General features: G+C 38.8%; 1 protein-coding gene across 7 annotated transcripts in view; it reads right to left on the reverse strand.

The window, feature by feature from the left end:
* Positions 1-12,537, reverse strand: part of LOC118233205 (ankyrin repeat and IBR domain-containing protein 1-like) — a 252,676-nt gene that overhangs the window by 104,718 nt on the left and 135,421 nt on the right. For all 7 annotated transcript variants that reach the window (XM_035428618.1, XM_035428620.1, XM_035428621.1 and 4 more), the window contains exons 15-16: positions 3,024-3,169; positions 2,750-2,928 (exon numbers count right to left, since the gene is read on the reverse strand). In XM_035428618.1, coding sequence (XP_035284509.1) covers positions 2,750-2,928; positions 3,024-3,169 — 325 coding nt within the window. The remainder of the gene's footprint in view (positions 1-2,749; positions 2,929-3,023; positions 3,170-12,537) is intronic.

Raw genomic sequence — 12,537 nt, forward strand, 5'->3', positions numbered from 1 at the left:
ATAAGGCTGACAACAGTGGTGCAAGTTTTCAGGTTGTTTTTTTTACCACCTACGCATTTTCACTTGAAAATTAACACAATAGCAAATTTGTTTCCAGCATCATTATTAACAATGTCACTGTGATGTTTCATTAAAAAAAACTGATTGGATTTACCATTGGATTGTGTGTATGTGCATGGCTGTGTGTGTGTGCACGCATTTTCAGGACTATTTTGCCCAAGCTTTGAACAGTGGTCCACTTTCGTAGTTGAGGAGGAGACATGCAACTGTGTACAGCTGGTTGAGTTCCCAATGGTGGAGAGGGGGATGACACTGTCAAACAGCTTGTGCTCCTTCAACCTGCGAATCAGTCGCTCAACGTAGACTGTCAGCTTTGCAATTGTTTCAGTCTCCCTCACATCTGATGCTGGCATCTGTATTCTCTTGTACAGGAAAGGTGGTCTGTAGACTTTACAGGGCACAAAGTCATTTACAAGAAAACCTTTGTCCACCATTATTGCCATTTCCGGCTTCAGCAAAGGAACAATTCCAGACTCTTTCAGAATCTGCTTGTCGCTGACAGAACCAGCATACAGGGCTGAAATAAAGGTGACTGCTCCATGTGATGCCATGCCAATCAGGCAAACCTACGAGGATTAAAATATAGGGTTGGTTAAGCTACTTTGAAGCTTTATTATTACTACCAGCTTTAGTAAATACGTTTACAGACAAAGTATACGTTTTCGGAGTATTAAAGTGTCAAATATTATTATGAGTTAAAATAGCTTACCTTATGTACAACCGAATGTCATCATCTGAGCCAATAAATCGCTGCAAACCAAAGCTTTGTCTGACATTCACCGCTTCAATTTGTCTCCTTAGCTCCCGGTTCTCTTCACGGAGCTCTTTATTTTCAATGAAGGCCAGATCGACAACGGAGGGGTTAGGGGCTGCACAATAATCATGCTCACTCCAGCCTTCATCCCGCGGGAAATCTTCCTCTTCAACCTCCTCAGCTGCCACTGGTCTCTCTCTCCTCTCCCATACTCCAGGTCTTGGTGTTTCCGTGGTGTAGTTGTTCCAGTGGAAGAGTGTAGGGATCGCTCTTTTTCTTAGTCACCATCGTCCGCTGGGTGTGGCTGGCTCTGACAGCTCGTCAGGTCTAAAGTGTCGGCTACAGACCCGTGTGTGGTCTGTAACCTGGAATTGGTCCCTTCTAATTTTGACCAGCCACTTTCTCCTCAGGTCTTCCTTTGATGGAAATTTATGGAAGCTTAGCACCGTATTAAATATGGCAGAAGCCTCACATTAGGGTACACAACAATGTTCAGCTGTAAAGCCGGCACGTTTTTGAAATTTAATTACTTTGGTCTTTTTCGAAATCATGTCTAAATAGTAACCGGTTAATTAATTAGTTCACTAAATGTCGCTCGTCAGTCGTCGCTTGCTATCGCTTGACACTTCACCGGTAGTTCTAGACCTGGCCTATTTTTTAGCGGAACTACGTCATCACCGTCGTGTGCATATCATCAATTGCAAAGTCTAGAATCAAGAGCAGACATCAACAGCTCTCTTCTACATTCGCTAACGACACAAATGAATATACCTGCCTAACGAAACACATCTGTGAAGCCAATTCAACAAATAGTTGTAGTACCTTAAAATGGGGGGACCATGTACAAAAGGTGCTCTCATTTCTAAACGGTTCATCCGATATGTATGAAAATAGCCTCAAATTAAAGCAGTCTGCACTTCAACCTCATTGTCATTGTATCCTTTCAAACTCAAAGTGCTAGAGTACAGAACCAAAATAACAAAAAATCGTAGGGCTATTGTTGGGTTAACCTTGTTGCTAGGACAGAAAACAAATATTTTGTTGTAAAAGACTATTTTCATGAATGCCCAGATAGACACTCTTGTCTAGTGTGTCATGCTTGGGGGGTGTAGTTGCAGATAAGTCTGCAGGGAAGGGGTGCTTGGTAAATGGACGACCGGCACAACAATAGTGGCGCTTAGAAACTTCGTCTTTGGCATAGTTGTACTGAATTGTCTACTAATAAAGCTAGAATGCAGAGTTTGTGTTTTCAACTCATAGTTTGGTTGCAGGAGCACAGAAATCTGAGTTGAACGATCTCAGGACACCAGCGTCATGGCCACTAGGGGATTGCACCAACAAGTTAAACAATAAAGTGAATTTCATCCACAATTTTTGTTCATATTTATTTAAGATGACAATAATTCTGGAGGGCACTGTATGACATCAATATTTGTATTGATTTCCACCCCTTACATATCGCAGCATCCTGCTGGTCATTCATTTTATTTTTTACTACTACAACACAAGCATGGACCACAATAGACCTTGATCAAAATCCTAGTGCCTAATTTTTCAAATTTTAACTTGCAGAACATTTCTATAAACTCCTTCATCAAAATTATAAATGCAAATAAAACCGAGGCCTCAACTCCAAACCTTGTGGGACTATTTTCCACTGTACCTTTTCCATCCCTTCTACTTGTGTGTTCTACCATAAAGCCAATTCCAAACTCACTCTGAAATAACTGTTGTAAATTCCCACCAACTCCATTTTGACAATGAGTCATATACTTCATCAAATGATTTATGCTTCATGCTTTATTAAGTTTAACTACTAAACATCTTGAGATTTGAATGAAGCCACTTTGTAGCTTCCTCAAAGAAGTCCAATGCATGACCTTCTCCTGCAAAAACCAGGATACCTTTCGACACAGTTTTACATGGAATAAATACCTGCGACGAGGGGCTTCGGGAGAGTCATTGGGAGCCACACCCCGAGCAACAGATGCTAAGAACTCTTGTCTCTTCTGTTGAACCAGACAGGCAGCACGGATAATTTTATGGTGTGGTGTGCGGAGGTAAGGGCGGTTGACTTTCTGAGCAAGGTCCTCTGTCACTATCTCCAGATCAGTCTGAAAGGGGCAAAAGCTTGCATTACTTTTCTCATGGTAAAAACACACAAGACACAAATATGTACAAACAAATGATATGTGTCTCATCACTGTACCTGCATAAGTTCAAATATTTCTTTCTTTGTGCTTTTGGGTTCCAGAAAGAAGCCATATGGGTAAGAGCACTTGAGGATGCGGCGAGTCTTGAGAAGCTCATGTACAGCGTCTTCAATGAACATGGTGTCAGGTGCAGTGCCCTCCCCTGAGGCAACAGGGACCAAGATGACCACTCAATTAGTTTTCATACTGAAGGTACAAACTGTTCGATACATTCTTTACTTCTCTTAAAGTTAGCATGTGCCATTACCAACTGTGCCAATAATAACACAATATAATAATACAATATTTTTGTTAGAATTACCAAAGTGAATGAGCAGTCTCCATTTTCCTCCTCTATTACTCTTTACTAAACACAGACCTAACTGTATCAGCATACATACTCTTAATTATCTCTTATTATTTAATATTTAAATTAGTGCTATATTATAATGACACAGCTGGAATTAATGTATGAAAAGTGTTTGTCATTTATTACTATTATTATTAACAGAATAATATGATGAATAATAATACATGGATAATGATGCAATAATAACAGTACATCAATAACTACTACTACTACTACTACTACTAATAACAATAATAATAATAATCTGATTTATCCTACTTACCTGCTATAGCTTACTATCTAAATGAACCCTTACATAGGGAAAGAGGCTAATCTCAACTTGCCTCCAAGGAGCTTGATGTACCCTATACAGCATGTAAGGATAAATACCTCAGTCATATTAATCATGAAACGTAACATGAAAGGAGGCAGCGCTCTAACCCAATCATAGCTCCCTAAAAAGATGGTCAGGTTAAGCTATAGCTTAGATTGAACAACAGCAGTTGAACTGTCAATTGAAACTCCCTCCATTTTTGATGTTACACAGTTGTCAAGATCAACTGCTAGTTGACACTGAGAATGAATGAGACAAAGCTGGGAGTACCAGACCTGTAGAGCAGTTATGGATTTCATTTATAGGTTTAATTATTTAATTTCTCTTTTATTTAACCGGTTGAGTCCCATTGAGCTATCTATCTCTTTTACAAAGGAGCCCTGGCTATGAGAACAATAAGCACATATTACAACATAAAAAACAATCCAAAAACAACGACACAACATATTACATTATACATTCTCAAATAAAACTGCTGCAAACCTCTGTTTTAAGGTCTGCAGTAGACTTTTAAAATCACGCAAAGAGATTAAATTTTCCAGTTTTGCTTCTTTCTGGAACTTATTACAGGACCATGGAACATAATTACTAAAAGCTGTTATTCCAAATTCCGAGAAACGGCAGGGGACAGAGAGAACTGGAAAGTTCTGACAGCGCAGGTTTTAAGAACATGTATTGCAATTAAAAAGACATTTAAAATAGCCAGGGAGTTGCGCTATTATGGCTTTGTAAATAAAAATGAGCCAAAGAAACCATCTACAGTAAAGAAGTCAGGCCTGCCCTTTTGTACAATGACAGTGATGTGTGAGGTATGTAGCATTTAAAATAAAACGTAAATCTTCATGGTAAACTTGTGCCTATAGCCAGAAGAGTGGTAGCAGAGGCATGCATATAAATGATTTCACCATATTCAATCACAGGGAGAAATGTAGTTACAACCAGTCTTTTCCTCATGACAAAATTGAAACATGGTTGATTTCTAAAATAAAAACCCAAATTAGTCTACAGTTTTTAATGAAATTGTTAATGTGTGTTTTAAAAGTAAGTTTTTCATTCAGCCACATTCCATTTGAATTTGGAAGATGGTGCTTGCTCAATACACTTACCATCAGTAGTACAGATGCCATAAACCAAAAGCTGGGAGCATGACCTATAAAAATACCTAAGTTCGGTTTTGTCCAAATTAAGACCAATCTGAGATCAGTAAAAGCAGCCTCAATGGAGTTAAAAGATTCTTGGAGGTCCTGGACAGCTTTAGACAGGGAGGTGGGCCAGGAGTAGAAAATTGTATCGTTTGTGCATAAATATTAAATAGGACTAGACCAGAATAGGGAGCACCGCAAGAAATTATTTATGAATCAGATGATGAGTAGTGGGGCAGCTAAGTGCAAATTTTGGCAGAATCGTTCACTTTGTGATACAAGCACCAAATTTAGAACAGGGACTCATCAAGGGTTAGCTGATATAACAACAACGTTAGCCACTTGAAAATCAACCTGTAATGGTAATTATATGAGTGAATGTCATGCATTACCAGGGCACACTGGTGACATCACTGCTGTGAAACTCAGCATGAAGTTCAGTCTCAGCTTCTGTCCAGTAATACAGTTAAGTGTCCCAAATGATATCTAATTAGCCCCCACGTCAGTTAGATATCCGCACCGGAATTGACAGGATGTGCCAGCGCGGGAGAGCTGAGCCAAGGATGATGGAGCTTTAGTCATCCGGATGGTGTACAGATCGCACGGGACTTGAATGACACTGGATGAACGATTGGGCTAGGTGTAGGGCAATTTAATGCATGAACCTAGTTGTATTCCATACAAGAAAGTGCATATAATCCTGACAGTGCTGCATTAGTAGCCACACACTATGAGAAAGGTACACGTCAGTGTCATGCATTCATGAAAGCACTTGAATCTGAGGTTCAATGCACATTTTACCAGCCAATTAAGAAGAACAAAGTTGACTTTTTCAATAAAGAAGCACATTCAAGCAGCTCTACTCAAAAGATGCTGATGGGTGACTCCCATCTTTTCTCTCAACTTTTCATCTCTTGTCAAAGATGGGAGGATGACTTAATAGAATTCTTTCAGCATGAAAACAATCAATTCCCTGCCTCTCTGAGTGATAACTGACAGCTTCATGTAAGAAATCTCTACTGGCTGAGATCCTTGAATCTGAAGTCAAGATGCTAGATCTTGAACCAGTGGCAGATGCTATTGTCATTGATGGCTCAGCATTAGTGAATTCCTTGACACCCCGAGCATCAAAAACGTTCGGTCAGTATGCCATGCAAGATGTTATTCCTGCAGTAAAGGCTTATGCCAAAGTACAAGCTCTCAGATATAGTTTTTGATGTTTACGTTCCATCTAGTCTGAAGGCTGAAGCAAGAACAAAGCGAGGGCAAGGAATGAGGAGGGTGACAGACTTCACTAAAACACCCAATAATTGGCACAAGTTTCTGCGAGACAACACCAACAAAACGGAGCTCTTTCATTTTCTAGCAGACAAAATTGCTGGCGTCCAAACAGCAAATGCAATTGTTGTGACCAAAGGGGACAATGCACAGTCCAATCAAGCAATGTGTCTAAACAATGTATCTCCCTGTACTCATGAAGAAGCAGATACACACATGTTTGTGCATGCAAAAGATTCAGTCCTAAATGGCAACAAGGTATTGATGATTAAAGCAAATGACACAGATGTGATTGTAATAGCAGTATCGTGTTTTCCATCCCTGAAAGAGCTGGGTCTTGCAAAACTGTGGATTGCCTTTGGTCAAGGACGAAGCCTGAAATGGATCCCCGTTCATCTAGATGCCTAATTACCACGAAAAATGAAACATCAAATAAAATTAGACAACTGAGACATAGAATGTCTTAAACCCTCCAAAAATGATGAATAAATCCATCCTACAAACCCAGATGTTGCGAAAATAGAATCTCCATGTTTCAAAACATTGAATGTTAAATATATTTTTAAAAATTAAAATAAATTATTATTATTAATAATAATAATAATACTAATAATAATAATAATACAATTATAAAATAAAAAACCTGCATCCATTCATGTAAATAAATGAAGCAAAGAGACGGTGCAGGCGGAGCTAAGGCCATTACATATTTTGGCCGATGAGCACTCTTTGTGTAGGCATGAATTATAAGGTGACAGTTCCTAATTAACGGGGTTATAAAAATTGTTTAAAAATCATAGGAATTGACCCCTCAAATATTAATTTTAGACAGTTTGTTTTGATTATATGAAGATAATTGCATCCAGTAGCCATAATTGGGCGGCCACCTTGTAAAATGGCAGCCATATTGGATTTTCGTTTGGCTAACGTTAATTTCTTAATAAGCAGCCTAAAGGTGAATCACATGCAAAATTTCATGCTTGTATCACCATCTGAACAATTTTGCACGTAGCTGCCCCACTAGAATGGTGATTGTTTGAAAATTGAATGTAGGCCAAAAATTTATATACATCTAGGCTAAAGATATTCAAACTCAGTTTTACACAACTCTGCATACTACATGTTACCAAACATTTCTTTTGGCAAGTCAATTAGGCCATCTTGTTTGTTCACATCAGAGAACATTTTAAAACAATCAATTAAGCCGCGTTTCCACCGCAGGAACTTTACCCCGGAACTAGGAACCTTTTGAGGAACTCAGTGCGTTTCCACCGCAGGAACTAGGGTCTTTAGTTCCTGGGGCTTTATTTTACCCCCCAAAAAGTTCCTGCTCGGGGGGTAGTACTTTCCGAAAGTACAGGAACCTTTTGGGTGGAGCTTGCAGCGCTGAACATTTCTGATTGGTTGAGTACTCGCAGCATTTTTTTGTATTTATTTTCCGCCATTAACCGCCATGTTTGAAAATATGCAGCCGCAAACCAATTTATTTTCATAATAACTTCAAATCAAACTTGTATGTTATACGGCGCAGTAGCCTAGTTTTGGTTATAGCCTGTCAACGTCTTGGAATTATAACGTGTGCTCTTCTGTTCTTTTCTTGCTTTAGTATTCGTTTGATAAAATGCTAAGCATTCGTGCTGGGACAGCATATTACGTAGGCTACCAAAACATTCAAACGGATTAATTCGGTTGCTGAATATTTTCCGGATTTTCTTTGTTAGCCCATTGTAATTGACTCAAAACGTTTGATACAGTTATGTGAGGTATGCGGTAGTTCTGCGTAATTAACATTGGTGATACAGTAAAAGCAAACTGGAAATCACCTTCCGCACTTTTTGTCAGGGTAAAATAACAGGTTAATTCTAGTAATCGTCCCTTTAGCTTTTTCAGACTGCCGTAATTTTACTCCATTTTACTGCCATTCTTCAATTCCACGAAAAGACCAGGAAGACTATGGACTAATTTATGGTGCATGGTTCGCATCTGGAGGGCACACTTCGCTGCTCGGCTAGCAGTAACTTCGAAGGAAAGCAAACGGTGGCTGTACCACTACTAATTTAAATGTTCACGCAAGTCCGAGTTTTCGTTCTATTCTTGTCATTTTGCGATTAGCCTATATGGAATTGACAATGAGAAAGTAATCAAACAGCAAATTGTTTACAACGTGTGCATGTTTTCTGCTGTTGTTGCCAGTTATATTGGAAATGTGAATGCATTCTGTCGCTTCGGATGTCAAGACATGAAAGCGAATGTTCGCATAAAAACATAATGAATGTGTTTGAGAGGATATATAAAACAGTTACAATCTGACTATTGGCCTGTTACATACTATTTGTTGCATAACAACGGTCCAAGTTCAACTACCAACGACATTTTTGCTTGACAACGGTAAAATATGCCCAAACGGCTGCAGAAGAATATTTCAATTCCAGGTGATTAAATCGATAAAAATCAATAAATACAAAAGTAACTATATACAGTCATTGTGGGTAGCCCGTTGTATATAAGTGGAATAAACCCCTCCGGGCTGTCCCGGTTATTAGAAAATAATGTAGGCTACTTCGGTGGTAGTATGGGGTTACAGAAGAAATCATATGACAGATGGACGGACGACAACGTCGCTTTTTCATACGTCAGTGGGCTAATTTGCCTAATCTTTACGGGACTTTAGACCGCGGTGGAAACGCAGACAACCATGGGCTGAAGGAACCTTTTAGTTCCTTGAAAAGCAGATTCTGGGACTAAAAGTTCCGGGTAATTTTGGTGGAAACGCGGCTTTAAAGACAGATTTACATACACCAGTTTCCAGTCTCTTTCAACAGTCTGGAAGATTCCAGAAATTCATGTAATGACTTTTTAGAAGCTTCTGATTAGCCAATTGTAGTAATTAGGAGTTCATTGGCACCTGTGGCTATATTTAAGGGCCTACCTTTAGAGCCACTGCCTTTTTGCCCTTGATACCATGGGAAAATCCAAGCAACTCAGACCTCAAAAAAAAAAAAGTCTGGTTCCTACTTAAGAGCAACTTCCAAACAGCTGAAGGTACCACAAGCATCTGTATAAACAACTGTATGCACAGACACTGCATCATTTAGGAAGGAGGCACAAATTAACTGCCAGGGCTGAACAAACTTTGGTCCAAAAGGTTCAACTGACCCAAAGACAACAACAAAGAACTGGTGAAGGAGTTGGAGGCATCAGGTACCAAAGTATCTATGTCCACCATTAAGAGAATCCTACATCACTATAGCCTGAAAGGCTGTCACGCAAGGAAGAAGCCCCTACTCCAAGACTGGCATAAAAAAGCCAGAATGAAGTTAGCAAGTAATCACCAGGATGAAGACCTAGCATTTTGGAAGAGTGTTCTCTGGTCAGATGAAACAAAAATTTAACTGTCCGGCCATAATGATCAGCGCTATGTATGGAGGAAAAGGGGTGAGGATTTTAATCTGAAGAACACCACCCCAACTGTGAACCATGGGGGTGGCAACATCATGTTTTGGGGGTGTTCTGCTGGAAAAGGAATGGTGCACTTCAGAAAATAGATGGCATCATGAGTAAGGAGGATGATCTAGAAATACTGAAGCAACACCTCAAGACATCAGCTAGAAAGTTAAAACTTGGTCACAACTGGATCCAGCAGGACAATGATCCTAAGCATACCTCCAAAGTTGTAACAAAATGGCTTAAAGACTACAAAGTGAAAGTACTGGAGTGGCCATCACAAAGCCCTGACCTGAATCCCATTGAAAATTTGTGGACTGAATTGAAAAAGCGTGTCTGAGCAAGGAGGCCCACAAACCTGACTGAGTTACACCAGTTCTGTCAGGAGGAACAGACAAAGATTCTGGCAAAGTATTGTGAGAAGCTTGTGGAAGGCTACCCCAAGTGTTAATTTCAAGTTACGCAATTAAAAGGCAATGCCATCAAATACTAACAAAAAGTGTATGCAAACGTTTGACCCATTGAAAATCTGATATAGTACATAAAAGCTAAAATAAATTTGTCTCTTAGCTATTATTTTGAAATGAACTTTTATGAAAATGAAGTACATACCATAACTGACTCAACACGGGAAATGTATGGTAACAAAATGTGTGGAGTTGTGAAAAATTGAGTTTGAATATCTTTAGCCTAGGTCTATGTAAATGTTCGGCCTCAACTGTAAGTAAAAAAAAAAACACACCCTAGTAATCCCATTAAAGGCAAAAATTGGTCATGTGCAAACATCAGCCATTCATTGCTCTCTGCAAATTTTTCTGGCCCACATATGTGTGGTCCCTCTCCCCAAGGCACAATTAGCCAAATAATCCAAAAGCAACAAATATTCCAGTGTGGGGGTGGGCTGCACATTTGTGGATGCTTATATATTATTATCAATCATCATACATTACTTTTATCAATAAAATACATTAATTACATGCATTCCCAACTAGGTTACTGTCATAAAATTTAACTAAGAGGTGAAGTGCATGAGGGAAAAAACAGTATTATAAACTGAAATACAAATAAAAACTGTTTTTGATAAAGTAAACTGAAAGCCACCAAACATGTTCTTAACCCCTTTGCGCACATGCCAAATCTGGCCAATCTTTGCCCATTTATTTAAAGCTAAATAATTTCCTATTTAAAGCTTTATAACTCCAGATGTGAGCATCACAGAGACGTGAAAAATGGCTTAAATGAAGCAAGGTATTTGTACTATTTACATACTACCTCTGCCTAGATTAGTTTATATTCATAATTTAGGAAGAAATAAAGTGCCATAAATGCAGTTGTCTAGGCAAAAAAATCAAAAAGTTTTTTTTTTTAGTTTGCAATAAAATACTGAGAGATTGCAAATATACCGCAGGCAAATATACAGCAGTATACATCCTGAATCAAAAACAATTTTACCACAAGTGCGTCTAAGGGTGGATACGCAGAACTACTAAAGATCTATGAATAAAAAAGTAAGCAGTGTGCCCAGCGTCTACACATCTATCCAAAATGTCTAAATTATGCATTGCTGTAGATGACAACATAATCATGTATTTCACTACAAACTGTTTGACTGAAGAAACTCACTGTGCATCATTTTCAAGTGGGAATTACAAGCTTTCCATCAGTACAGTGGCTTAAAATATCTAGGGGTCCTAAAACATATCCAAAATCTCTCTGCGTCTTATGAAGGTTTAAGGTAAACATTGATATCAGATTTAAAAAATAATGCAAAAACATTATTGGGATGGCAGGTATGCCAAGTTATGCCTTGGCGGGGCATGCCCCTTACCTATACAGCACCGAGAGTTTGCCACTTTTCAGGGTTCCCCACAGAAATAACCACAACAGCCACAGACACTCAGCCCAGAAGGGACAATAATTAAGTGGTACTGTGCTGTTAGCCTTTATTGATCGCCGTACCAGGTTAATGTGAAGTAGCCAACACAAACGGACAGCACTAACCCATAAAAATGTACTTTGAATGGTACTTGCTCAATTGAACGGTAAATGTGAAAAAAATTAGATTATAGTCGAATTTTCTGTCACTCCCTCAATAAACAGCAAAAGTTCCAGTAGATTAGAAAGTTCAAGATTGAATTAAATCTTATAAAGTTATATATTTTCTGAAACGTTATCGATTCCGCTTGGCCACCGTGAGCGTATAGTTGCTATGTAAATTACGGAACATGCGCAGAAATCCTAGGGCAATTTTTGGCCTATTGAAGTGTATACATGCCGTAGTAAATCGACCGCCAACCGCATTATCTAGGTATGTTAGTCCGACTCTGAAAAAATCGACTTCGTACGATTTCAGTTGGACTACAATGTTTACGTGATTTTAAAAGACCAGACTAAAACAATAAATTGACTTTTTCAAACATCATGTAAACCCGCCGACTGTCTACAGATCATGAAGTCGCCGGTTCAAGCCCAGCCAGGAACAGGTTTCTTTAACCTTTTTCCTCACTAATAATTGTCTATTACTTCTCAATTATTGCTTTTGCACCACATCTACCCGCCATTCACCGAATGTATACACTGCATTATGACGTACCATCTACATGTTCAGTTAACCGGCTACAGTATTGCAAAGTCATATGGATTCAACGGGAGCTCTTCTATTATCACCCAAGAAATTTCCTAGTTTCAATAGCTAATCAGTTCGTGGCTTAGTGGAAAGTCTCACTGTCTATGGATCATGAAGTCACAGGTTCAAGCCCTGCCTCAAGCAACTTTCTTAAACATGCTTTTTTGCTCACTAATAATTCTCTATTATTTCTCAACTATTTGCCTTTCAAATTCTAATTAAAAGAACTTTATTGTCTATCACAGTGTTAGAAAATTGTCTTAGGTTAGGGGCTCACAAACAACATAAATACATACACCCATGAAAGGCTCACATAAAATTAAATTAAAAACACAATTACATTAAAAACACAAACAAT

This window comes from Anguilla anguilla, chromosome 8, assembly GCF_013347855.1.
Source record: "Anguilla anguilla isolate fAngAng1 chromosome 8, fAngAng1.pri, whole genome shotgun sequence".
NCBI classification, from domain to species: Eukaryota; Metazoa; Chordata; class Actinopteri; order Anguilliformes; family Anguillidae; genus Anguilla; species Anguilla anguilla.